We start from the raw sequence: 27,636 nt of genomic DNA on the forward strand, positions 1-27,636 counted from the left end.
CTAAAACTGCAATTCTGTCTCACATTTTCAGACTTCTGATTGGACATCATCTCTACCATTTGCTCGTCTAAACCCTCAGGCCAACTGAAAGACTGACCTTTCTGTCTAAACCTTTCCTAGTAATTGAGATGTACGATCAGAGAAGGACTAAAACTATATATACTCTAGATTTTTAAACTCCCCCAAGTGTCGTGTAGAGTTCAGAAGGCGCCATACCTGTATCTTCATTACTTTATCTCCCTGTGTGTGTCTCTGTGTGATCTATGTGTGTGTGTGTGTGTGTGTGTGTATCGGGTATATATATAGGCTATAACAGAGCATCAGATCCTTAAGAGCGAGAATTACAGGCATTTGTGGGAAATGTGGTTTGTTACCTGGGTGCTGGGATTAGAACTTCAATCTCCATAATTATGCAGCAAACACTCCTCCCTACCATTGCATCTCTCTAATTCCCCAGCACCAGGAGATACATATTTTCAAATTTTGTTTACACCATTGCTGACAGGAGTTGGAAGGTGACAGCTATTTTTCTCGGGGGCGGGCAAAGCTAGAGCTCTGGTACCAGTGGTTCAGAAAAGCAAAGAGAGAGGAGAGTTCTTCTGTGTGCAGTGGCCTCTCCAGTACTTCCGGTCAGATATATCGATCATGTTTGCCTCTTTGGGGAGGTTTTCTTGAAAGAAGGTGTGCTGGTCATCTTCCCATTGCTATGACAGAGCAGCAGAGACATCTGAGGAGGGCAGGTTTAGTTGACTCATGGGTTCTGGAGTTCGTGATCTTTTGCCCAGTTGCTGATAGGTTGCAGTAGCTCAGTTTATCACGCCAGAAGTGCCTTGTGGAAGGATTCTCACAAGTTCCTGGCAGCTTGGAAGTAGAGGGGAAGGTACAGAGACTTGAGCTGGGCACAGAATATGCACTTGGAGGACACATTCCAAGGACTGCTTCCTCCAAGCAGACCCTACCTAAAACATCTACCACTCCTCCAGGATCCTATTGAGCTGTGAACTCAGGCTTGAGATCAGAACCCTTGTGACCCAGTCACCTCCCAAAGGCCTCTGGATGCCATTGCCTCAGGGACCAGATCTTAACACACCAACTTTCTTCATGGTGTCAAATATCTAAACTCTAAAACAGGCTCTGCTTGCAGGGAAGGGGTTGCTAGACAGGCTGGTTCTTCACTCTTTCATATTTGATTTAGTGTTAAAGATGGTTCTACTGTAGTACTGAAACCTGGCCAGTCTGGGAAGGAAAATACTTATCCAGTCTTTCAGAGCACTTGACTTGGTTAAAAGAAGGAAGAGCACCATTTTCTTCTTTAAAAACCCTTCCATGCTGGTCTGTCTTACAGGGACTCACCTTTAATTCCAGCATTGGAGAAGCAGAGGAAGGCGGATCTCATTGAGTTTGGGCTAGCTTTGTCTACATAGTGAATTCCAGGTTAGCAAGGACTGGGTAGAGAGACTGTCTCAAAACACAAAACAAACACACAATAAAAGGATCTCTCTCTTGCATGCAAATAATGAAGGCGAAGAAACTTCTGGATTCTTGCACTGAAGGAAAATATAACAGCTTTCTTTATCCTGAGTATGTGAAAAGCTGTCAGTGACCTAATTATAAACTCCAGATATCTGAACGGACAGTTCAAAACTTTCAGCTAGTCTTTGGGCACACTGTTTTGGTGTTTGAAAGATACTTTTTATTTTATAAAATTATGTGTATCAATGGTGTTGACTTGAGGTTTAAACATATGCTGTTGTAAAACTTCAGTTGTCAAACTCGCACACCTGGGAAGAGGGACTCTCAATTGAGGTGTTACCTCTGTCAGGTTGGCACAAGTGTGTGTCTGTGGGGCATTTTCTTAATTCCTAATTGATGTAAGAAGGGTGAACCCACTGAGCACTGTGCCATCCCTGGGCAGGTGATTCTGAGCTGTATAGGAAAGCCAGCTGAGTGAGCCAGTAGGCTGTGTGCCTCTGCGTCAGCCCCTTCTTCTAGGTTCCCGCCTTGAGTCCTGCTCTGACTTCTCTGGAGTGTGAGCCAAACAAACCCTTTCCTCCACCTATTGCTTTCAGTGGTGATGGAAAGGCAATTTCACAGCAATGGAAATCAAAGTGGGACATTTGCATATCTTGTGGAATGACCAGACCAATTTGCACTTTCCAAACATATGATACATTGTTATTAAACATAATCACTATGCAATACACAGATCTCTCTCTTGAACAAGATCTCTGCACTCACCACTCCAGTGACTGGTTCTGCTCCAACTCCTTTTAACTTCCTTTCTGTTCAGGGCTTCTGTAAGGTCAGCTTCCACATGTGAGTGAGATCAGATAGATTTGTCCCTCTGTCTCTGGCTTGTTTCTCTCAGTCCAGTGTCATCCAGATTTATCCCTGTTACAAAGGACAAGATCTCCTGAGGTAGACTAGAATTGTACTGCATATACATATTTCACATCTTCCTTAGTGTGTGTGTGTGTGTGCACATGCAAGCATGTAGGTGCTTATGCACATTCATGTAAAAGTGCACTTGTGTACACATACATGTGTACAGCACAGAGCACCCTCAGATGTTGCTCACCAGGCAGTGTCAGCTGTACCATATTTCTCTATTCATTCAGCTGTCAATAGATTCTGAAGTGGGCCCCATATTGAAACTGTTGTGAGAAGTGTGCCCATGAGCGTGGTGACTGTTGGTAGTAGTAGTGTGCCCATGAGTGTAGGACGCAGCATGTCTCTTCATATGCCACTTCATTTCCTTTGGATAGAGAATGGGATTTCCAGGTCATATAGTAGCTGTTTTTAATTTTTAAGGTGTTCCATATTGTTTTCCATATTGGCTACCCTGACTTAAATTCCCGCCAACAGTAGCCAACAGTAGACAAAGGTTCCCTTTCCCCCTGTACTCCTTTTCGTCATGGTGACCACAATACCTGACAGGAACAAATTAAAGAAGGAGAGAGTCATTTAGGTATGGGACTTCTGAGGGTGTGGGGCCCCTGTGGTAAAGAATGCATGTTCCCAGGCATTGATGTGTATACAGAGGTGGGGGCGGGGAGGGGACTCTTCACATCTTAGTAGAAGTCCTAGCCTTCAGAAGCCTCCTGAAATAGCACCAGTGGATGAGGAACAGGTATTCAGAACACTGTGGGCACACTTGAGATCAAACCACAACAGCCATGTCCTCCCCAACACCCACCCTGTGTGTTTTGAGAGTAGCCATTCTAACAAACAGGATGAGGTGGTGTCTCACTGGCTTCAGTTGGCTTAATTTCATTAAGATTTTTGTATGTGTCTGTTGACTAGTTACATACATGCTTTTGAGATATGTCTATTCAGGTCCTTTTTTCATAAAACTTCTCACATAACACCTTAAAAATAAATTGGCAGTGTCTGTTGTAGACCTTCACATCAGTGACTCCTTTTTGACTTTGAGCCCGATCCTGTGGGAAGTGCTGAATGAGTGTGTTAGCAGCAGTGGTTTGTGCTGTGACCTGGAGCCTACTGGGGAACTTGCTGGTTTACACATTAGGGTGCTGGCTTCTGTCTTCCTAAGTGAGCACAGGGGGCTTGAATATGCTTCCAGTTCTTCATAGAGGGCAAGTCCAGAAAACCTTAAGGACACAGAGGGAAGTTCACCTTTGCCCAGGACTATGGCTGGGTGTGTCCTCTGCCGAGTCCTTTCCCAGCTCAGTACAGTCTTTTCCCTGCCTCTTTCGTTAAAGAACCTGTTTTCATCCCAGCCAGTTGTTGATAGACATTCGTACACATTTCTTTGTGTAAACCGCCCAAGATGACATTATTGAGAGTGGCAGAATTGAACGTAGGCTTTGTCTCCTATGACTGTGTGATCAGTCACAAGAGAGCACACCAAACCCCAAGTGTCAGGCAGGAGTGCTGCAGGGTGTAGGAAATCCTGCTCCCCAGCACCATGTGGACCAGTAGGCCCCTTCTCAGCTCCGTCGGGGAGTTTCTGAGGAGCAGAATGTTCAAAGTCTGAACCATCAGCATTCCCGTGACTGGGAAGCTTGTTAGAAGTTCAGGCTACCCAGCCACATAGCAGACCTCCTGGATCCCCGCTGCTGTTCCTGGAGACCTGATGACTCCAGTGCACAGTTGAGAAGCAGAGGGTTTCCGTGAAGGGTGTCCTTGACTAGGTTAGGTACCAGTCGGAAGCAATCACCCTGGCCTAAGGGCACAAAACACTCAGTCCTAGAACTGAGCGGGTGGCATCAGCTCATGGAAGGGTTTACTGCAGGGAAGAAGTCTGTTAACAGGGAAAGGGAGCTGGGTAGAAAGATAACAGAAGATATTCTGTGAGCACATAGCTTTATTTTGTGTTCATATTAATGACAGATGGCAGAACCTTCTATTCTCTAGTACTCTGAATTCAACTCCAGTCTCTCTCTCCTTCCCTCCCTCCCTCCCGTTTCGTGTGCGTGTGCGTGTGTGTGTGTGTGTGTGTGTGTGTGTGTTGTGCACAGGCACATGCACACACATTCTGGCACACCCCATGTCCCCTCCTGTGCTCTACCTCCACCCTTTTTTACCTCATAAAGCCATCTGTCTGCATGACCTAAATAGGAAAGGCTCCTGCTTCCTCCTCAGGTGGAGAATCCTGTTCTCTAACGATGGTTAGCACGCTAAGAATGGACACCCAGATATCCCTGCTCAGGTGTCACTTCCCTTCACTGTGTTCTTGGGAGAGTGGGAGGAGCCTGTTTGCCTCACCCACTGCGTTCCATCCTGTTGCTAAGGCACTTTTACAGCTGTGAACTAGCTGTTCAAATATGTGTATGTTGACTCAAGTGAGCCAGCATTTACTCCTCAGGAGTCAGAGCTCTCTTTACAGATATATGTGCAGATACAGATTATATAATGCACATACATGCAAATATGCACATAGGCATCTAGGAACAGAACAAAGGTCACAATTGTTTAATAATAATTGTTATAAATTGATAGCCAAGTAACAGTCTGTGGATTTCTGTGGCCTGAGCTGGCTCCTGCTTTCCTGTGACAGCTTGTTTGCTATGGAAGGCTGATGACTGGACTCTGCCCTCACCAGCTTATTTTACTTTGAGTCAGATGCCCCACCTCCTTTCACCCAGCTGTCAGTCACTGACTGCCATTGTCCATCATCGTGTTCAGGATTCAAGTTAATTCTAACCTGCCCTTCCTCCTCCTTTCTCCTTCTGTTTTTAACTAATTGGTCTATAAAAAATAGAGTTTCTTGTGGCTTTTATTTCTTCAAAGACCAGTTGATACAAGAAAACAGGACATGAGCTTAGTCCCTTAATTTACTCTTTGATTATTTTATATTTTTGTTTTACTCATATTTTCAAGCCTGCTTATATTTCTTAAAATGCATTATAGACATCTTTTAAATTTTTATTTTATTTCTCCCTCTCTTTCTCTGTGCATGTGTGTACATGTGTGTGCATGTATGCATGCCTACATATATGTGTCTATAGAGTCTATAAGAGGGAATAGAATCCCCTGGAGCTGGAATTATAGACAGTTGTGAACCTTCCAGTGTAGGTGCTCGGAAGTGGGCTGCTGTCTTCTGTGAGAGCAGCAAATGTTCTAAATGCTTGAGCCAACTCTCCAGCCTATATCCCGGGGTTTAAGACTGAGAGTTTTGATTGTCCAATTATTTGAAGACTCAGGCAGTCAGACTATGCCACCTGTTTTTACAGGTCCTGGGATCACTTAATTTCTTTGCAAGATTGAGCTCTATTGTGGCTGTGGGTATTTGTAGCTGTCCCTTACTGTTTAATCTTTGGGAATTCTTTGGGGTCCTAATCCATTGCCTGAGCCCTATAGGCATAAGCAGATGTAGATGTCTTTTTTTTTTTTTAAGTCTCTTGGAATATTTTAGAGCTATTTGGTGCAGATTCACACTTCAAATTATGGTTTAAAAATACTCAGGTAAAACTTTGGCTCCCTTCTTCCTGGTTCTAAGTGTTGTGATGGGCAGTATCCCTGGGCTCCCTTCCTCCTGGTGCTAAGTGTTGTGATGGGCAGTATCCTTGGGCTCCCTTCCTCCTGGTGCTAAGTGTTGTGATGGGCAGTATCCCTGGGCTCCCTTCCTCCTGGTGCTAAGTGTTGTGATGGGCAGTATCCCTGGGGAGCAGCTGGGAATAGCCATCACTATTCCGTCCTTGTTGGAGGACCTGCCGAGCTAGATTTTCTTAGTTGATCGGTTCCAGGGATCTGTCCACTGCCCAAAGCATGGAAGATCCTGAAGAGTAAAGCTCAGGGTCTCTGGGGTCCGCAAATACTCCATGAGGGAAGGCCCTTTCCACGCATCACATCTCTGGATGTTTGCCTTTGTTTTTGTCTCCTCGGAGTTCCTACCTCTCCTCCTCTCATCTTTTGTCCTTCTTTCTTTCGTCCTTCTCCCCTCCCCTCTTCTTGTCTCCCTTCCCTATATCTCTCCTCCCCTCCCTCCCCTCCCTCCCCTCTATCCCCTCCCCATATCTCACCTCCTTCCCCTCCCCTCCTTTCCCTACATCTCCCCTCCTTTCCCTCCCTCCCTCTGTCTCCCCTCCCCCTCCCCTCCCTCCCCTCTCTTCCCTTTTTTATATCTCCCCTCCTCTCCTTCACCTCCCCCTCCCCTTTCTCTTCCCTCCCGTCCTCTCCCTTTTCTTCCCCCCCCTCTTCTCTTTCTTCTTCCCTGATTTGTTTGAGCAGAACAATTCAATTGAGATTTTTCAAATACATTTTGTTCACCTCTTAAGTTCATTAATACAAATTCCTGTAATGCTTTTTTCTTTATGTTTTACACTTTACCAATTATACATATTTTATGGGCCTTTCTAGTAATTTAATGTTTGTCATATGAATGACTGTGTGCCTCTGAGTATGAGTATGTGTGAGAATATGTGTGTGAATGTGAATGTGTGAGAGAGGGTGTAAGTGTGTATGTGAGTGTTGGGGGTATGGAGCTACTGGAACTGGCATTGAGGTATCTGCCTAAAGGTACAGCTGCTTCCCTCCTGGAGGCTTCCTTGTGTTTGATTGCAGATGTGGATCAGGCAGCTCCCCAGGCCTTGCACATCCGTGAAGTGGGGCATAGTGATCACAGTCACTGGGAACGCAGCTTCCCACTGTACACACAGGCACATTGTACACTTTGTTGAAGATAGCATTTAGTTTTGTGTGTGACATCTATTCTTTCCGCTGATAACCATTAGACCAACTCCAATGGAATAATTGAGAAGACTCATGCTAAGTGTAATTGAAATTTTTTTGTTAGCTAACATTTTATACATCCGTAGTTTTGATGATAACGTTACTTTAAAATTATACACAACAATAAGAAGCAAATTCTGGGCTCAGCAGTCTTGCTGCAGATAGTAAATAAGAGTACAAATAGGACCCACCTGGCATAAGATGAAGGCATTCCACTCTGATTCTGGGTACACTGTTTGCATTTTTTCAGTATATCTATCTGATTAGTAATATATACCAATATTCTAAGAAGAGGATAAGGAAATCCGTTTATCATTTTCATTATCAGGAAGTTCTTTGGAATACTTAGACTTTGCCCTGTCATTTCATCCAGGCCTACAACTATGTGTTTCTTATAAAATAATCTCAATTTTTCTAAATCAGTTTTTTAAGAAAAAATGTATATGCAATAAAATATAGTCATTTCAAGCATAGTCTCATAAATTTTGATGGTGTTTGTCCCCTGTAACCACAAGTGCAATGAGTCTGAGAAGAGCCTAGAAATTATTCAGTACTCTCTCTATCACATCCAAATGATCACAAGTCCCTGCCCTTTTCACGGTGCAGCCATCTGTAGACCTTCTGCTCTCTATTCCGGAAAGACTACCAGAGGTTTTAATGATCTGTTTGGACCTCACATCCTTCGCCTCCTCCTGTGAGCTAATTTACGAGGAGCTCTCTACTCTGTCCTTTTTCCTTCCTACACAAGTTTACTACATGGTGATTTTTCTGAACTACAGTTCTGCTCACATTACCACTACCACTCCCCTCCACTCCCCACTCTCCACTCTCAGCCGTCTGTCCTCCCTCAGGCATCCTCCCACACTTCATGTTTAAAATCCCCTGATGGTTCCTCTCCCGTTCCTCAGCTCAGTTGCTGGCAGAGGGGCATTGAGGCAGAGTGTTGGCTGTTTACTAAAATCTACTTATACTTCAAGCCATCATTAGATTTAAATTTGTCAACCCCCATTTTGTCCTATTTTAAATGCCTTCCTGTAATGCTTTCCCTACATGTCGCAAATGTTTTGACATACATTCAGATCCTGAAATCATCGTGTAGATCACTAGAGATCAACTCTGAGGTGACATAACATCAGGATGGTTTTATTTGAATTGTCTGACTATGGCAATAAGGGGGAGGGAGCCTATTGTACTTGTCACGTAGTTGTTTTTCATAGTGCACTTTTCTGTGTCCTATCTTCATAGAGAGGTGTGGTTTCAACATAAATCCTGAAAAAGCATTCTTCAGCATGAGGATTAGTTGAGTCTTGCTGAGCTCTGGTGTAAATGAATTCAGAGATTTTTAGGAGTATTACTGTGATTATTCCCATCTTTTTTTTTTAAAGCTCAAAATAGCAGTGTGTAGTTTTCTAGATATCAAAACATGATTTCTAATCTCACATGTAAGGGCTAATACCTAGAATCTGGTACAGTCCTGAAGGGCAAGGCTTGAAGATTCACACTAGGCTGTTAAGGACTGTGTTGTACAGTTAAGCAGAGTTGACTGTGGACCTGTGATTTCATTAACCACACAGTTTACTGTCTGTAAGAGTCCTCTGCCTTTATTCACAGTGCTTGATGAGGGAGAAAGGGATGCTCTTGACAATGGGGCATAGTGACCACACAGGAGGTTTCCATGTCACTTAGAACCTAATTATTATAATCTAGGTGCTGGAGTCGATGCAAGGAGGCCTTTGTAGATAGAAAGTCCAATTAAGCGGAGGACTGTTTTTTCGTGACATGTTCTCATGAAGGGAGGTTTGAATAGGACAGGCAGATCCCTGATGGCCCACAGGGTCCCTGCACATTCACAAGTGGAATTGGTGCTGGGAGTGAGATGTAGGAGAATAGCTTACAGCTGACAGAGGCAGCCCTACCTTAGGCTGGGGCTTCAGTGTGTCTGTGGGGAGTGTGGACTCACATAGCTGGAGTCTAGTAGTTGAAGACAGTTTTTTACATATGACCCGATTAGGTACAGTGTCACATTTCCATGGGAAGGAAGACTACATAGTCTCGTCAGAGACACGTGCCATTCACAGAGTGAACTGTGACGTGTTTAGAGGCATTACAAAGCTGCATTCCTGAAACTCACCCTGAAGTCTCAGCGTTCGAGGCAGTGGGGCAGTGGTGAAGAGTACACACATTTATCAGTGGAACTAAGTACAGATCTGGAAATATATAACCCGATGGACTTCAACAAAGAAAGCAGACAGTTCTCAGTGTGGGGAGATGTGGATTTGGGCCTTTCATTAAATGAACTCAAAATGACTTGTAAGCCTAAATGTAAAACTCTCAAAACTGTAAATTGTAGAAAAAAAATCCAGATAGCCTTCAAGAACCAAATCAGGATAAAAAAAAGAAAACCACAGAAATTACTAAGTTATGTATTGTTAAAATTAAAGCCTCCTGCTCTGTGAAGGGCACTGTGAAGAATGAGGAAGAGCCAGGGAGACGGCTCTGCAGTAAAGGCATGCAGGGCACGCCTGGGTGTCTGAGCTGATCTTGGGGACCACAGGTGGAAAGGGACAACTGGCTCCCACAGTTTTCCTCTGGCCTTCATGCATGTGCCTTAGCATGTACACACCCATATATATATACTACATAAGTTAATACATACTTTTGAAGAAACATAATAAATACTTTCAAGGCATACATCTGGTAAAGGACAGATAACCATAATATATTTGAAAAAATAAAACTTGGAAAGCTCAACAATAAGAAAAAAGAGAATCTACTTAAAATGAGCAAAGGCTCTGAAAACACCAGGAAGATACAGTAAGGGCGAATGTGCTTTCTAGAGATGCTCTAATCACTTGTCACTGGGGAACTACAGAATAAAAGATGGCATTAGCAGTTAGCATCCAGGAACACCAATGACTACCAAATGCTGCAGGGTACTGGATAAGTTTCTCACACAGCCGAATAGCCATCTGTGTGTGTGACCCAGCAGCTGCATTCTCAATAAGCATCCAGCTGAGGCTGAAACGTGCACACAGACAGCTGTGGACAAGGACTCACAACAGCTTCTCTCACCAACCTCCATAGCTGAGTGGAGAAAGTGACACACTCAGGCAGTGCAATATTGCTCAGCTGTGAAAAGAAATGCCCTGTGACGCCATGAGAAGACATGGACGGATGCGTGTTAAATGTATATTGCCAAATCAAAGAAGTCCATCCGTAAGACTATATCATAGAACATGATTCAGGCCATCCAACATTTTGGAAATTGCAGAACTCAAGAGTAAAATGATTGGAACTAGCCAGGAATTTGGGGGACGGGTAAAGCACAGGAGAGTTTCAGAAGACCATGAAATTATTCTGTATAGTACTTTAGTAGTAAACATATAACCACTATGTGTTTAATGTTAGAGGTCAGGACAGGGAACCTCAAGGTATAAAACATTTTAAAAATTATCAAGGGACGTGGAAATCTCAGGAAGGGATGCAGGTTCTGACTCTCCAAAGTTCTGACGGTACTGTAAGTATATGAGGTAATCCCAGGAACGGAGGGCCACGGAGGCCTACAGAACATTGGGAATGGGGACTAGATACCGAAGTGCAGCCATCTGATCAAGAAAATAATTTTGTGGGTGCAGTTTAAAGAATTTAGTCACGCGCGCATGCGTGCACGCGCGCGCACACACACACACACACACACACATGCTGGAAAAGAAAATTCCAATAAATGGGGAGTGGGTGGTATGCGCCAGGCCCCTCCCTGTTGGAGTGAGGTGGTGGGTATGTCATGCATACACTCAGGGCAGTGTGCACACACATTCCCTCTCTAGCTGAGGAGCCTGAAAGAAGCAGTGCCGCAAGGGTAAGAAAGTACACTTTCCTCCCAGGCCTTTGCTGGTGACCCTGTTCCTAGAATAAGAACTGCTGTGTTGAGGAAGGTATGAGTTCAGAGACTATTACAGTGCCAGAAGCTCCTCATCGTGGGAGCACTAACTGTAGATGCCCGTGTACATTCACGGGTGTATTTAACTAACTGTAGAGAGACACTGGGAGGAATGGAGTGCATGGGGTCTCTGTATAACTCACTTCTTCTGTAGCTCTAAGTTATTCTTTAAAGGGTCTATTGAACGTGCTATGCACAGAGGCACATGCCTGCAGGCCTAGCATGAGTGGCCGAGGATCATTGTCTACTGAGTCGACCTAGTAAGTAAGTTCCGTGACAGAGTTACATAGCAGGACACTGTCTCAACACAACAAACCAAAGCAAAATCTTATTCAAAACACTGGAACTATTACTTGAAAGGTCTCAGAATACTGTGGTGGCATCTCTTCTGCAGCTTTGAAAGTGTTTCCTGCCTTGCCGAGTCAACCTCCCTCTCGGACATCACCTTTGATGGCAATCCAATAGCTCAGGAGTCATGGTACAAACACACGGTCCTTCAGAATATGATGCAGCTGCGCCAGCTAGACATGAAGAGAATCACGGTGAGTGCCCTTCTGTGCATCCACCTGCTCCCCTGAGTGTGCTCCCACAGATCCTCCCTGCTCCCCTGAGTGTGCTCCCACAGACCCTCCCTGCTCCCTGAGTGTGCTCCCACAGACCCTCCCTGCTCCCTGAGTGTGCTCCCACAGACCCTCCCTGCTCCCCTGAGTGTGCTCCCACAGATCCTCCCTGCTCCCCTGAGTGTGCTCCCACAGACCCTCCCTGCTCCCCTGAGTGCCTCCCACAGACCCTCCCTGCTCCCTGAGTGTGCTCTCACAGACCCACCCTGCTCCCCTGAGTGTGCTCTCACAGACCCACCCTGCTCCCTGAGTGTGCTCCCACAGACCCTCCCTGCTCCCTGAGTGTGCTCTCACAGACCCACCCTGCTCCCTGAGTGTGCTCCCACAGACCCTCCCTGCTCCCTGAGTATGCTCCCACAGACCCTCCCTGCTCCCTGAATGTGCTTCCACAGACCCTCCCTGCTCCCTGAGTGTGCTCCCACAGACCCTGCTCCCTGAGTGTGCTCCCACAGACCCTCCCTGCTCCCTGAGTGTGCTCCCACAGACCCTCCCTGCTCCGAGTGTGCTCCCACAGACCCACCCTGCTCTCTGAGTGTGCTCCCACAGACCCTCCCTGCTCCCTGAGTGTGCTCCCACAGACCCTGCTCCCTGAGTGTGCTCCCACAGACCCTCCCTGCTCCCTGAGTGTGCTCCCACAGACCCTCCCTGCTCCCTGAGTGTGCTCCCACAGACCCTCCCTGCTCCCTGAGTGTGCCTTCCTCAGACCTTCTTGCTCCCCAGAGTGTGGCCTTGTGTACCTTGCTGCTTCCTTGTGCATGGTTCAGGAAATTGGGGGTTCCAGTTGCATGAGTACTTGTTAATTTTACCTAATTAGGAAACTATGGGTTATTGTGATTGTAAGCTTTATAATTTTAAGTACAGGGTTGTTTTTTCAAACTATCACCCACATCCAGTTTCATCAAATAAAGCTTTAAATTTTCTAGGCTTAGGTTTAAATCAAACTCCATACTTTTTTAAATCTTGTTCAGTATTTAGCTAGTAATTTATTTTGAAAGGACAAAACAGAGCTTCCCAAGTGAGAACACCCAGGTTTGCTGTGTTGTTTTGTGGTTGCTGTTATTGCTACTTATGAAGATGTGATTGCCTAATGCAGCCTTTTCTATTCGTTCTGTCTCTGGTTTGTATTTTTATAGTGAGACATGTTGATGTGGCCTCTGCTGTGAGAGAATCTGCTTATCATTCTCCAGTGCATAGAGTGTATCAGCATGGCACTGGCTCTAAGAAATTCTGTAGTAATGAGACCTGCCTGCCTCTTTCATGACATTTCACATTTATTGGAGTATTTGCTTTCTCAGAAAATATGCCAGGATGATCTCAGTGTGGTCATCTCTGTCCTTGAGAATGTTAGTAGGCCTCCGCTTGCTCCCCTCTGTGGAGAGCTGTGTGACTTCGTGTGTTTTCTGCAGCAGTTACTCGATTGCCCCATGACGTGCTCGTTGAATGTCAGCTTCCCACACAATGGAGATGTGTGTCATTTCCACTGATGTTCAGTGACACTGTGGGCATCCTGAGTAGTGACAAATAGCTAAAATGTAGGTGAATTCATGAGAACCATGGGTCCCCGTGCTCGGCTAACAGGACGGAGACAGTTCTTTGTCCTCCCTGCTTACTCAGACAGCTGCTGTCAACAGTGATTTGTATTTGAGGGGCTCCTCTTTCCCTTCTCTCCATGTTTTTTTAAATTGAGCATCCTTGATACTTCTGATTACCCTTCTTGCTGAAAATGATGCAGAAAAGATATGTTGTACATCAGACCCGTCTGTCTTAGCAATATACAGTGTTAGAGAAAGAATCATCCCCTTCCCTTTCTGATGCAAGCAGGCACTCTCCAGAGGCCCCTCCCCTTCTTTCTCTGTGGCAGAGTGCTGCAGGTGGAATTGGATTTACTAAGCTCCAATAACGAATTTTTTTTAATTTATGGAAAATTTTCTAAATTTCATATGTAATAAAAGAGAATGCATATCTTGTTACAAAAGGGAAGAATATAAACTCCTCAGATGTGACAGCTGGAGATTGCCTGAGGGAGCTGGAGCCTGGGTCACTAGGAGGCAGCGTCAGTAAACTGAGCATCGTTCCTTTCAGGCAAAATGCATTCTCTTTTTGAAACATTTTCAGTTGATATGATACCTGTCTATATTTGTGCAATATAGTTACAGTGTGTGCCTATAACACAGCAGTCAAAGCAGTCTGGTTATTAGTATCATTAGATTATTATAAATTAATAGATACTAATAGTATTATTAATATCCATCCCTCTCAGAGGTAGGTACTGACCATATCTTGGTATTTGAGCAAAGCATTTGACCAGGTTTCATTTTGAGCTAAGCTGGGTGCCTGGGTGCTCCGTTCACACATACCACAGAACACAGAGGAGCTGACTGATGCCAGCCTCTGAGAAGTCTCCACTGCTCAACCAGGGGATTTCCCCATAGCCCATTGTATTGACCATTAGTGTCTAGATAAGAGAATATTGATGCTGCCCTCATAAAGTATGTGGGGATAGAAACTGGAGAAGTTAGAGTGATGCTCTATGGGGTGATCAATCAGGATCAAGAAGAAGCTTAATTGTATGAGATGGGATTTGTAAACAGCACCCTGTAGCAAATCCACCCAAGGCTGTTTTTATATGGCTGTCAAGCTAAGCAGAGTATGTCATAGTTTTAAAATGTTATTTAAGATAAAATAAAGCAAAGAAATATTTGAGTACAAAATCATATGTGACTCACAAAGAATAAATATGGTGTGTGTGTATGTGTGTGTGTGTGTGTGTGTGTGTGTGTGTACATTTTAGCTGTTCTCTGCCCACTCTTTACTTGCCTTCCCTGTTTGTTCCTCATATGGGGTATTATGGAAATCTAGTACAGCTGAGGCTTTTTAAAAAAATTAATTACTTTATTTATTTACATTTCAAATGTCCCCCTTCCTGGTCTCCCCTCTATGAACCCCAACCCCCTCCCCCTTCCCTTTACCTCTAAGAGGGTGCTCACCCACCCACTCCCACCTCACCCTCGTAGCATCCCCCTCCTCTGGGACATCAAGCCTCCACAGGACCAAGTGCATCTCATCCTACCAGATAAGACAGTCCTCTGCTACATATGTATCAGGAGCCAGTGACTGTGTGTGTACACATGTGTGTGCAGGTAGAGGCCAGAGGTTGCTGTCAGGAGTCTTCCACAATCACTCTCTGCTTTATTTTCTGAGGCAGGGTTTCTCACTTGAACCCAGAGCTCGGTGATTTGGCTAGTCTGGATGCCCTGCCCATCATTAGATTGCAGCATGCTGGAACTGTGTGGTGGCCACCATACCTACCCAGCATTCACACAGTTGCTGCTGTTCTGACATCTCGGTCTTCACTCTTACATGCCAAGCACTGCCCACTGAGTGCTCTGCCAGCCTCTAAGCTGCAGTTGGGTTTTAGGCAGGTAGCAGCCATCTGTCGCCATTCTCGGGCCCCTGACTTGTACAGAGATGGTAGAAGGAAGACATTGGAGTGGGTGTAACAGCTCTCATCCCTGATCAAAAGAACAGAGCAGACACATTCTGAGGAGGAAGAAAAACAGACTATTACACTGAAAATTTGGGGAGGGAGGCCTTGGTTCACAGCACCCGTATCCAGAGGCAGTAACTGTAAGTGCAGTTTCAGGGGCTCCAAGGACACCCACAGGTAGAGAGGGCAGACACTCACATAAACAATACATACATACATACATACATACATACATACATACATACTAAAAGTAAAAACTTTTTTAAAAAATAGAATTTTCTTTTCTAAGGCAACACTTTGAGAAGGCAGATATAATCACAATTCTGGAAGCAAAATATATGTGTCAGACTGTTCACCTTAAGCTCACATTTAGTTTATTTAATGTAAACTTTGATCTCAAAAAAAAGACATTCCAAAGTCTGATGTTACTAATGCTGCTGAAAGTGGGGCTCCCCTTTCGTGGTGTGTAGAAGAGGCTTTCTTTAGGCTTCTGAAGTCACATGTAGTCATGTAAGTTTCTTTGGCTACTGAAATATATCATTGATGTGTGTCATCCCCAGGAAGAGACATTTAGAAGCCAAGTGTTAATGATTCTTTTTGCTGTTTCCCATGCTCTGGTCATTATGTAGACATGAACTGAACATAAGATACTCTCAAACATTTCCTCTTCTGCATGGTTAAAAATAAACATCTTTAAAACTGTTTTTATTTTGTACACATTTGTATATATACATATGCACATGTGTGTGTGTGTGTATGTGTGTGTATGTGTGTGTGTGTGAGTGCATGTACAGGCACACCAAACTAAAGTCAGAAAAAAAGTCTAAGTCTCTTAGTTCAGATAAATCCTTTCTTTGCTATATAAAGGATGGACGTGGCTTTCATCCAGAGTCTGACCTGATCTCTCGGAGAAGCCAGAAGTAGTCCCCTCTTTTCGTTTCCTTCCTGCCAACAGATTCATGGCCCATCTTCACAATTAGAGATTCAGTTTTTTTATTTGTAAAGTTAGCTATTTGGTAATTATGTATGCTAAAATATAATAATCAAATGTAAATGTATGTGTGTGTGTGTGTGTGTGTGTGTGTATGTGTGTGTGTATACCATACATGCATACATATCCTTAAAACCTTCAGTGCTTAAATGGATTTGGTGTAAATCCAGTTTTCCAGGGTTTAGAATTCCTTTTAAAGTCTTACTCCTTTAGTAGACGCCCATTCTCTCCGACAGTCAGATGAGATCATCTCTGAAGCATGTGCCCTACGTGATCCAGGCACTTCTACAGCCTTTGTGTCTAGCCCTTGCAGTAACTGAAGTTTCTAGTTTGTGTCTTCTAGATGAGGCCGCTGGGGTGTCGTGTCTTCTGCTGCCTCAGCATCTGCCCAGTCCGTGGCCATGGTCTTAGCAGTGGCCCAGTGCAGGTTGGGGGTGGGGTTTAAGGTTAACTGGAAAGGCAGGTGAGCAGCCACCTCAGCAGAGAGCTGTGAGCATCCCTTGTGCTCCATGGCTCTAAATGCTACACAATCCATAAAATCACAGGCACAATATTGTTTTACTTTCCTAGAAAGATAGGAAATAGTTTTCATTTAGACCACCTCTAACAGAGAACAGTTGTCAACACTCAGCAGTGTTAGTGAATAAACTAACAGTTGGCTAAAAATCTGGCCTAATTACTAAACCAGCTATTTTGTGAGGCTAGGAGGTAAAGTTCTGAATTTTTTGTTAATTTCTTCTTTTTACTTATACGGTTTAAAAAAAAAAAGCACTTAAAATTACCAAAAATCACATTGAATTTCCACTCCCTTTAAAACAACTTGGTCATATGACAAAAACCGCTAAGTTCTAAGCTCTTTTTGGTCTCTCTAAAATTAGAAAAGCAAACTAAAATAAGCCTTTATTTAAGCAGCAACAACATTATAAGTTACATTTCCAGGAGGCATCTCAGGCCGCTTTGTCGGTGATTGTGTGTTACACTGAGCCAGTGCCTTTCAGAGCTCTCCTTCCCCATTTCTTCAGATTTCTTTTTTCCCCTCCCTTCTCTTCCTCCCTTCCTTTCCCCTTCTCCTTTCTTTTTTTTTCTTTTTTTTATTATTATTATTCGATATAATTTATTTACATTTCAAATGATTTCCCCTTTTCTAGCCCCCCCACTCCCCGAAAGTCCCGCAAACCCCCTTCTCTTCCCCTGTCCTCCCACCCACCCCTTCCCACTTCCCCGTTCTGGTTTTGCTGAATACTGTTTCACTGAGTCTTTCCAGAACCAGGGGCCACTCCTCCTTTCTTCTTGTACCTCATTTGATGTGTGGATTATGTTTTGGGTATTCCAGTTTTCTAGGTTAATATCCACTTATTAGTGAGTGCATACCATGATTCACCTTTTGAGTCTGGGTTACCTCACTTAGTATGATATTCTCTAGCTCCATCCATTTGCCTAAGAATTTCATGAATTCATTGTTTCTAATGGCTGAATAGTACTCCATTGTGTAGATATACCACATTTTTTGCATCCACTCTTCTGTTGAGGGATACCTGGGTTCTTTCCAGCATCTGGCAATTACAAATAGGGCTGCTATGAACATAGTAGAACATGTATCCTTATTACATGGTGGGGAGTCTTCTGGGTATATGCCCAGGAGTGGTAACCCCCTTCTCCTTTCTTTCTGCTGGGAGTTCATCTGTGTCACTCTATGCTGTTTCTATTCTCTGGCTCTGTACTAAGACTTGAAGTCAGGTGTGGTGATGCCTCCTGCACTACTATTTTTGGGTTTTGTTTTGTTTTGTTTGTTTGTTTGTTGTTTGTTTTTGTACAAACTGAACTTTAAGATTTTTTTTTTATTTCTGTGAAGAATGTCCCTGGAATTTTGACTGGGATTGCGTTAGATCTGTAGATTGCTTTGGATGGGTGGCCATTCTCAGGATATTCTTTCTAATCCATGAGCATTAGCGAGGGGAGGTCTTCCTACCTCCTAGCACCTTCCTCTGTTTCTTTTGAGGGGAGTATAAATACAATTGTTTCCCTGGCTTCGTCTTCATTATTTTTGGCAATGGTATATAGACAGGCTACTCACTTTGTATATTAATTTTTTTATCCTGGTACTTTGGTAAAAGTATTTATTAGTTCCCCTCTGGAATCCTTAGAATCTCCGGAAGTATAGGACCGTACCACCTGCAAATACAGACGCTCTGGCTTCTCTCTTTCCTGTATGTATCTGTATGATTTGCCTCTCTTGTCTAACTGCTCTTGCTTAGACTTCTAGTACTATATTGACTAAGTGTGGAGAAAGTAGACACCCACGCCTTGTTCCCGGGTTCAGTAGGATGCTTGTAGGCACTTCTCCAAATTTTATAATTCTGGCTACAGGCTAGTTGTGTATGGTCTATATCATGTTGAGATGCGGTCTTTCCATTCTAACTTTCTTTAAGACTCTTATCATCAAGGAATGTTGAATTTTTCTTTAAAGGCTTTTCTGATGACTAAGGATTTTGAACATTTCTTTAGGTGCTTCTCAACCATTCCAGTTTCCTCAGTTGAGAACTCTTTGTTTAGGTCTGTACCCCATTTTTAATATGGTTATTTGATTGTCTGGAGTCTAATTTCTTAAGTTCTTTGTATATGTTGGATATTAACCCTCTGTTAGATGTAAGATTGGTAAAGATCTTTTCCCAATCTGTTGGTTGCTATTTTGTCCTATTGACAGTGTCCTTTGCCTTACAGAAGCTTTGTAATTTTATGAGGTCCCATTTGTCAATTCTTGATCTTAGAGTGTAAGCCATTAGTGTTCTGTTCAGGAACTTTTCCCCTGTGCCCATGTGTTCAAGGATCTTCCCCACTTTCTCTTCTATTAGTGTCAGTGTATCTGGTTTTATGTGGAGGTCCTTGATCCACTTGGACTTGAGCTTTGTACAAGTAGATAAGAATGTATCAATTTGTGATATGTATTTTTCTACATGCTGACTGCCAGTTGAACCAGCACCACTTGTTAAAAATGCTTTCGTTTTCCCACTGGGTCGTTTTAGCGCCTTTGTCAAAGATCAAGTGACCATAGGTGTGTGGGTTCATTTCTGGGTCTTCAATTCTATTTCATTGATCTTCCTGCCTGTCTCTGTACCAATATCATGCAGCTTTTATCATGATTGTTCTGTAGTACAGCTTGAGGTCAGGGATGGTGATTCCCCCAGAAGTTCTTTTATTGTTGAGAATAGTTTTCACTATCTTGGGGTTTGATTTTTTTTTTGTTATTCCAAATAAATTTGCAAATTGTTCTTTCTAACTCTATGAAGAATTGATTTGGAATTTTAATGGGGATTGCATTGAATCTGCATTGCTTTTGGCAAGATGGCCATTTCTACTATATTAAGCCTGACAATCCATGAGCACATGGGAGATCTTCCCATCTTCTGAGATCTTCTTTGATTTCTTTCTTCAGAGACTTTGAAGTTAGTCATCAGGGAAATGCAAAACAAAACAACCCTGAGATTCCACCTCATACCAGTCAGAATGGCTAAGATAAAAAACTCAGGTGACAGCAGATGCTGGCAAAGATGTGGAGAAAGAGGAACACTCCTCTATTGTTGGTGGGATTGCAAACTGATACAACCCCCCTAGAAATCAGCCTGGTGGTTCCTCAGAAAATTTGATACAGTATTACCTGAGGACCCAGCTATAATACTCCTGGGCATATACCCAAAAGATGCTCCAACATATAACAAGGACTCATGCTCCACTATGTTCATAGCAGCCTTATTTATAATAGCCGGAAGCTGGAAAGAACCAAGATGTCCTTCAACAGAGGAATGGATACAGAAAAAGTGGTTCATTTACACAATGGAGTACTACTCAGCTATTAAAAACAAAGACTTCATGTAATTCTTAGGTAAATGGATGGAACTAGAAGATATCATCCTGAGTGAGGTCACCCAATCACAAAAGATACACATGGTATGCACTCCCTGATAAGTGGATATTAGCCCAAACGCTCAGAATACCCAAGATATAATTCACAGATCACATGAAGCTCAAGAAGAAGGAAGACCAAAATGTGGGTGCTTTGGTCCTTCTTAGAAGGGGTAATAAAATACCCATGGGAGGAGATACTGAGACAAAGTGTGGATACTGCATTATTCTTCCAATAATACCAAACTAGCTTGTGCCACGTTGGAAAAGCCAACCTGTAACACTTTCATGGCAGGACATAGGAACTGGGCTTCATGGCCTTGGCAGACAAGGGGGATCCCTAGTAACAGAGAGCCACCCACCCTGTCTGGTTGCAATGTGCCTGAAACTTGGGATGGTCAGGACCCTAGGTTCTTGGTCCAGGCGGCCAACTGGCCCTGGAGAGAAGGAGGCATGTTCTTCCCTGTGAGCCCCAAAGAGAAGACATCATGGGCAGGGTTCTTCCAGGGGAATCTTCACCCTGGCTGCTGATTTCAATCCACCTTGGAGCATTTGAAAGCCAGAAGCTTGTTACCTGCCTTGTGACCCAGCAATGCTGTTGCTAAATGCTTACCCACAGGAGTGGGTACTTGTATTCACAAGGCCGGCACCAGAATTGTCATTGCTTTCATAACAAGCCAAACCTGGAAACTGCCCAAGCCTGTCACCAGTAAAAGGAAAGGCATAAATTATAGTATATCCATACAATGGAATTGCTAGTGAAAATGCAGTTTACATATACAACCATGTGCTAGAGCTAGAACTCATTTGGAAGAGTGCCAGCCTAACTTTTTAGCACAAGGTCTTGTGTTCAGTCCCTAACAGGGCATGAACTGGGCATGGTGGCATAGACCTGTAATCCTAGCCTGTGGGAGATGGAGGCAGGAAGATCAGAAGTTCAAGGTCATCCTCAGCTACTTAGCAATTTCCAAGCCAACATAGGCTACAGTAGATCTCAAAAAATCAAGACCCGAGGCAGAGACTGAAGGAAAGGCCATTCAGAGACTGCCCCACCTGGGGATCCATCCCATATACAGCCACCAAACGCAGACACTATTATGGATGCCAGGAAGTGCATGCTGATAGGAACCTGATATAGCTGTATCCTGAGAGACTCTACCAGAGTCTGACATATACAGAGGTGGATGCTCACAGCCAACTGTTGAACTGATCATGGGGTCCCCAGTGGAGGAGTTAGAAAATGGACTGAAGGAGATGAAAGCGTTTGCAACCACATAGGAAGAACAACAATGTCAACCAACCAGGGTCTAAACCACCAACCAAGGAGTACATATGGAGGGACCTATGGCTCCAGCTATATATGTAGCAGAGGATGGCCTTATTGGGCATCAATGGGAGAAGAGGCCCTTGGTCTTCAAGAAGCAGGAGGAGGGGGGATGGGATAGGAGGTTTCTTGGGGGGAATTGGGAAAGGGGATAATATTTGAAATGTAAATAAATAAAATATACAATAAAAATTCTGAATAAAAGCTTTTTCTGTACCTATCAAATTGAATGATCCATCTTTTTTATCTATCAGTTCATTTTTATAGTATATAGTATTTATTGATTTTTATATATCGAGCCATCCCTGCATATCTGAAATAAAGCCATCTTGACTGTTGTAAATAATCTTTATGATATGCCCTGGATTCTTTTCACAAGAACCCCTTCCCCCCACCCACACCCATCCCCACACGCGCACACACACACACACATCTTTATTAAAGTATAATTGACAAATATCTGACTCCCCTTTCTTTCTCTTACTGTTTTCTTTCTTGTATTAATTAGCTGATTTAGTTCATCTACACAATAGGTGTAGACTTAGAAATACACAATTCTTTTTAGAATTAAAAAGTGAGAAGAAAGTATAAAGAAAATATCAGCGTTCCTTCCTGGGACTCTTTCCTGTCAGTCACTGCAATGTGGTTAACTCCTCAGGATACTTTCTCTAAAAAACATTTTTTTTTTCTAGGAAGAAGAAAGACGTGTGGCATCTGTTGTGGCCAAAAAAGAGGAGGAGAAGAAGAGGGAGAGCCACAAGCAGTCCTTGCTGAAGGTATATCCTTCAGTGAGGCCTCCACTTGCACAGGAGGACACCCCGACGCTGGCCAGCACACAGGAACATGGCTTTCAAAACTCAGTTTGTGTTTTGTAAGCAAGCACTCCTGGAAACTCTCATGGGTTACTTCGGTGACTAGACCTGCACTTAGGAAGGACAGGGGTGCTCCAAAATACAAGATGTACAAGATGGGCATTGTAGAAGAAAGGGTGTGGCGGCACTATAAAGGGAAGTAGAGTGTTTCCCATGCCAGTGTGGCGTTTGTGCAGGGCCCGGCATTGGCATGCTACTTTGGATAGCTCCGTGACTGGCAGCCATCTTTACTGATATGCTTTTTTGAGCATTGCTCTGAGGTTTTAATGGCAGCTATTAAAACCTAGTGTTTCTCCATTAGCTCCTTTGATACAGAATTGGGGAGAACCTTGAGGAATTCAGAAATGAAAAATTTATTTTTAAGTGATCTAGGTGATCAATCGTACATGATATCAACTTCCCTGAGTAGTGATTTCTCATAAAATACTTCATGTTGTCATCACAGAGTTTGAAAAGGCGGGTTAGAATGGCTAGCTTTTAGCAGTGGCACACAGGGCTGTGTGAGCTGCGGTCCTGAGCAGTGCTCCCTGTCTTATGTAGGTGCTTTAAAGTGACATAAAAAACTCAGTGACCAGAAAGGACATAGTTATGTGTATGAACTTTATTTAGTTCCCCACAGGTGACGATGTTCTGTGGTAGGGATCCAGGCTACACAAGGACATGCTGTAGACTATTCTGCATTATGAAAATGATTCTTAAATTAACATCAAAACCTGTCCCCAACACCTTGCATATCAAGACAACAGATTAGAAAGTAACTAGAGTTACTGTGCCAACTGCACGTGAATCTCGTCCTTTCTGTTCTCTCTGACCCCAGCTCCTCCCCAGCTCTTGGTGGTGCTCCCTGATTCTGTTGTCAGTGTGCCTAAGCCCTCTCCTGACACGGAGGCCTCCTTACTCATTGCCTAAGAGGATTTTAACTTTCTTATGTTAAACTACTCCTAAGAGTTTATCAAAAATACATTTTAATATTTTGTTTATAAAAATATAGCTGCAGTAATAGTTCTAAACATTTATAGGAGCATGTTTTGCCCTTGCCAGGACACACTGTGAGCAAACCTTCCCAAATTGCTTGTGTTGGGGACACGGCCTTCTGCGTCACACTGCTGCTGCTGTCCAACTGCTGTGTAAATGAGTTAGTGGTCATTTGAGAGTGAAGATGAGGCCTGCTTGAACCCTCTGGTGCCCTAGACCCAGAGCATGGCAAGGAAGAATGAACCCGAAAGTCTTGTTGATGATTTACTAGACGTCTGCCAACCTGCCCATGAGAACAGAGCACACATGGGGGACAGGCACAGGATCAGCTTGACTTTCTGTGCAACTAAAACTTTATCCCAGTATTACCACCCCAATCCTCTAATTCAGCTGCTTCTTACTATCATATATACCATGGATTTTAGTGAACATTTAAAAGAGTATTTGGAAAGGTTTTAGTGGCAACTTTAGAGAACAGCAGTTTGTTTGAAGTCTTGGAATTCTGATTGATTATGAACTTTAGCTTTTTGGTTTTTTGATAAGAGAAGTGTTGGCATTAGCAGGCCCTGATTTAGCCATTGCTGAGAGCTGAAGCGACATGAGAACAGAGCTTTATCACTTCTAAGGCTGCATCCCTGCAGATGCAAGTACTAATCCTGGAGATGCCGGAAGCTGGGTGGGAGGGAGCCATGACACACAAACCTGTGTCTGCAGCCGCATCCTCACATCTTCCTGTTTCTCCTGTCTCCTTTGAGATGATCACTGTGACATACACCGATGAGGTCCTGCCTGGACAGTGACAGTAGACTCAGCCGGCAGAACATGAACTTCACTCCTCAGATATTTTCCACTTCTACATATACTCGACAACTGGCAGCCACCTAAGTGAAGATAGGCATGAATATGACAGAGCTCACTTGGGCACCCTTTGGTCTCGCAGAGGCATAATCCAGATCCTTTCTTGCTCCCTGGGCATCTTAAGCACACATATGGCTCTCTGCCCAACCAGGGATGCCCATCTGATGGCAGAATAGACTCCTGACTTAATGTACCCTTTTCTTTATCCAGACCCCGATAAAATTAACTGCTCACTTAGTCAACCTAGTGAGAGACTGCTATTAATAACCTAAGGAAAGGAAGCCCCACTTGGTGTGGGCACAAGAAAGTATGTGCATGTTCAGAGACCACCTTGTTATACCTTTGGAAACATATCCAGTGGTGGAAACATATTCTATGACTTTTTCTGTCTCTCTCTCTATCTTTCTGCTATCTCTCTCTCATTATGATTTTTTCCTGCCAGCTAGGAAGCCAAATGCATACAGCCTGTGGTCTTACCACTAGGTAGAAATAACTGCATTGTTTAGATTGGGAGTTGGGTTGGCATAGCCATCAACAAATGACTGAAATAGAATTTTATATGGTAAGCTTTTTTTTAAATTCTAGATTTGGGTAATAGTGTTGTATAGCAGGATCTCAATTGCTCTGTGCAAAAACATTATGTACAAAATGTCAGTCATTTCAGAAACACATGCATAGTGTTTGCAGTACTCTAAACTGCATAGACTGTTGAAATAACAAACTGCAAAACAATGAACTTGGGCCCCAGATATTCTAAACCTAGAAATAGAATTTTGAAAAGGTTAGTTCTATTAAACAAGCCATCACTTGCAGTTTCTATCCGGTATCACATATACTTGCTAAATTCATGGATAAACAAATGCAGAACAACTGGAAACGCTTGCTTTCCTCTATACAGGTTCAGAGGGAGTGGGAGAAGAGTCCCCTATCCCCCTTCCCCTGGCTCCAGAGCGAACTCCTGGAGAGGGGTTAGTGGCTCACTGGGTAGATGTCTTTCAATGGCAGATTTTGAATGAAAGAGAAAAAAATCTATTTTCAGCATTCTGATCTAACTGAGATGACATTTAAAAAATATTAACTTTTGAGACCAGCAAGACACCTTAGTAAGTACAGGTTTTTGCTACCAACCTGTTTTTGTACAATCTGACAACCTGAGTTCAGTCCCAAGAACTCACATGCTGGAAGGTAAGAATTGATTCCTGCAAATTGTCTTCTGACCTCTACACATGTGATTTGTGATTCACCACACACACACACACACACACACACACACGCACACGCACACGCACACGCACACGCACATGCACATGCATGGGCACACACCATAGACACATATATACACACAATCATACCACATATACACACATGTACATGCATATGCACATACACCATGTATATGCACACTACAAAATGTAAGGAAAATAAGGACTTCAGAGACGGCTCATCAGTTAATAATACTAGCTACCCCCACATAGGACACTGGTTCAATTCCTAGCATCCACATGGCAGTTCACAACTACCTGTAACACTACTTCCTGGGGATCTGACATCCTCTTCTGGCCTCCATGAACACTGCATCCATGCAGTTCAGACATGCATGCAGGCAAGACATTTATAAACATAAAATAAATAAATATTTTTTTAAAAAATAAAATGAAAATAAAGTATTACCCTTTACTAGTGGTGATAGGCCCCCTTCACCTGTCACTATAAGCTGGATAGATGTAGACTAGAGCTGTGTTAGGGGAGCACAGCTTCTTCAGCTTCAGTCTCCTTTTCTCAGCAGGGTTTCCACGAGACATTTGAGTTTCAAGACCCCAGGTCTGTGGCTCTCAGAGTGTAAGCAGTGCTGGAGCCCATTAGAGGGGCAGACTCCCGAGCCCTCCAAGTACTGGCTCAGAGTGGGGCCAGGTTCAGTGTCTGTAAAACCCTCCAGGTTAGCTCAGACACCCTGAGCTTGAGAGCCCCTACCTAAAACCTCCATTGCTTTAACTAACTCTTCTTTCCTGTTCTTCTAGAACGATAGTAGTTTTCAAGAAAAAGATTTTACTCAACAGAACTTCTTCTGGTAGCCTAGATGATATTGCTTTCACCCTGAAGTGTCATGAGGGCTGGAGAGATGGCTCAGCAGCTAGAAGCACTTGTAGCTCCTGCAGAGGACCTGAGTTTTGTCCCTAGCAACCATGTTTCATGGTTCACAGCCATTTGTAACTCCAGTCCTGGAATCTGATGCTCTCTTCTGGCCTTCCTGGGCACCTACACATGTGTGTAAATAAAAATATTTTTAAAAATTTCAAATATTTCAAATATTTTCATAAATATTTTCAAAACCAAGTTATACTATGAACTATGAAACACTAATCAGTCCCTACCCGTCCCCCCTCCTTAATTATTGAGTAAAGATGAAAGTATTTTTTCTTGCTTTGTTTAAAGGCATATGACTTTGTCAAGTCAGAGTTTCAGTTAGTGAAATAATATGTAGCCCACTGTTCAGAACAAGAAGTATTCATCGTATAGGTAATTTTCTGTGCAGGCTGACATTGTTATTAAGAAATTTGATTACAGGGTGAGCACAGGCACATAGGATTGCTTTAGAAGTTGTGTTGGTTGTTTACCTGCAAGGTACTACCCTCTCAGAAAGCACCAGAAGCTGGTGATTTTCTCTTCTAAATATGCACTATATAACCATCGTTCCATTAATTTCTCATAGGAGAAGAAAAGGTTAACAATTAACAATGTCGCTCGAAAATGGGACTTGCAGCAACGGGTAGCAAATATTGCCAGCACTCAGGACAGAAAGGACTCCGAGTCGCCTCCTCAAGATTCCTGTCAGATCGATGGAGGCAACAGCTCCGCATTTCCAGAGGAAGGAGGGTACGAGATGGCACTCTCTCACACTGCTGGTATTTCTGGAGTTGAATTTAAAATGGAGATGGGAGACTATGTCACACATAATTGATTTTGAGAAATAATTTTTAAAGACAGTCAAAGCTGGAATTAGGAAGAGAAAACTTGAAAATATACATTTGGCTGTAACATTTCTCTAATGAAAAAGCCCTCCAGTGGTTTGTTAGTTTTTAATAGGGGGGAAGTTTAGATGAATAAATGCAGCCTGTGAGCCTCTGTCGACTCACATGGGCTTCTAGATGCCCTGGGCCACGGGAGCGTCTGAGAGCTCCCAGCCTCCGTGCACCTCCCTTCCCAGCTTTTTCCGTCTTAGGCTTTTGGGTGAGTTTGTTGTCTGATGCATCTGTTATCCTGTGCCCAGAGTGGCCGCTTCTACGTGCACCTTTAAAGGCTTCTGACAGCCAGACCTGGTGCCAAAGTCCCAACTATTTGGGAGGCTGATGCCAGAGGATGGCAAGTTCAAGACAGTTCTGAGCTACAGAGTAATGTCAAGGCTATCCCGGGCAACTCACTGATTCTTCATCTCAGAATTAAAGACAAAGAAAGTGACCACTGGGATGTGGTCAGT

The 27,636-nt window shown here is 43.5% G+C and overlaps 1 protein-coding gene across 2 annotated transcripts in view; it reads left to right on the forward strand.

Annotated features, from left to right (window-relative positions):
* Positions 1-27,636, forward strand: part of Lrrc49 (leucine rich repeat containing 49) — a 111,104-nt gene that overhangs the window by 59,326 nt on the left and 24,142 nt on the right. For both annotated transcript variants that reach the window (XM_052188132.1, XM_052188133.1), the window contains 3 exons: positions 11,529-11,676; positions 22,149-22,232; positions 26,872-27,035. In XM_052188132.1, the coding sequence (XP_052044092.1) occupies positions 11,529-11,676; positions 22,149-22,232; positions 26,872-27,035 (396 nt within the window). The remainder of the gene's footprint in view (positions 1-11,528; positions 11,677-22,148; positions 22,233-26,871; positions 27,036-27,636) is intronic.

This window comes from Apodemus sylvaticus, chromosome 7 (genome assembly GCF_947179515.1).
Source record: "Apodemus sylvaticus chromosome 7, mApoSyl1.1, whole genome shotgun sequence".
Classification (NCBI taxonomy): domain Eukaryota; kingdom Metazoa; phylum Chordata; class Mammalia; order Rodentia; family Muridae; genus Apodemus; species Apodemus sylvaticus.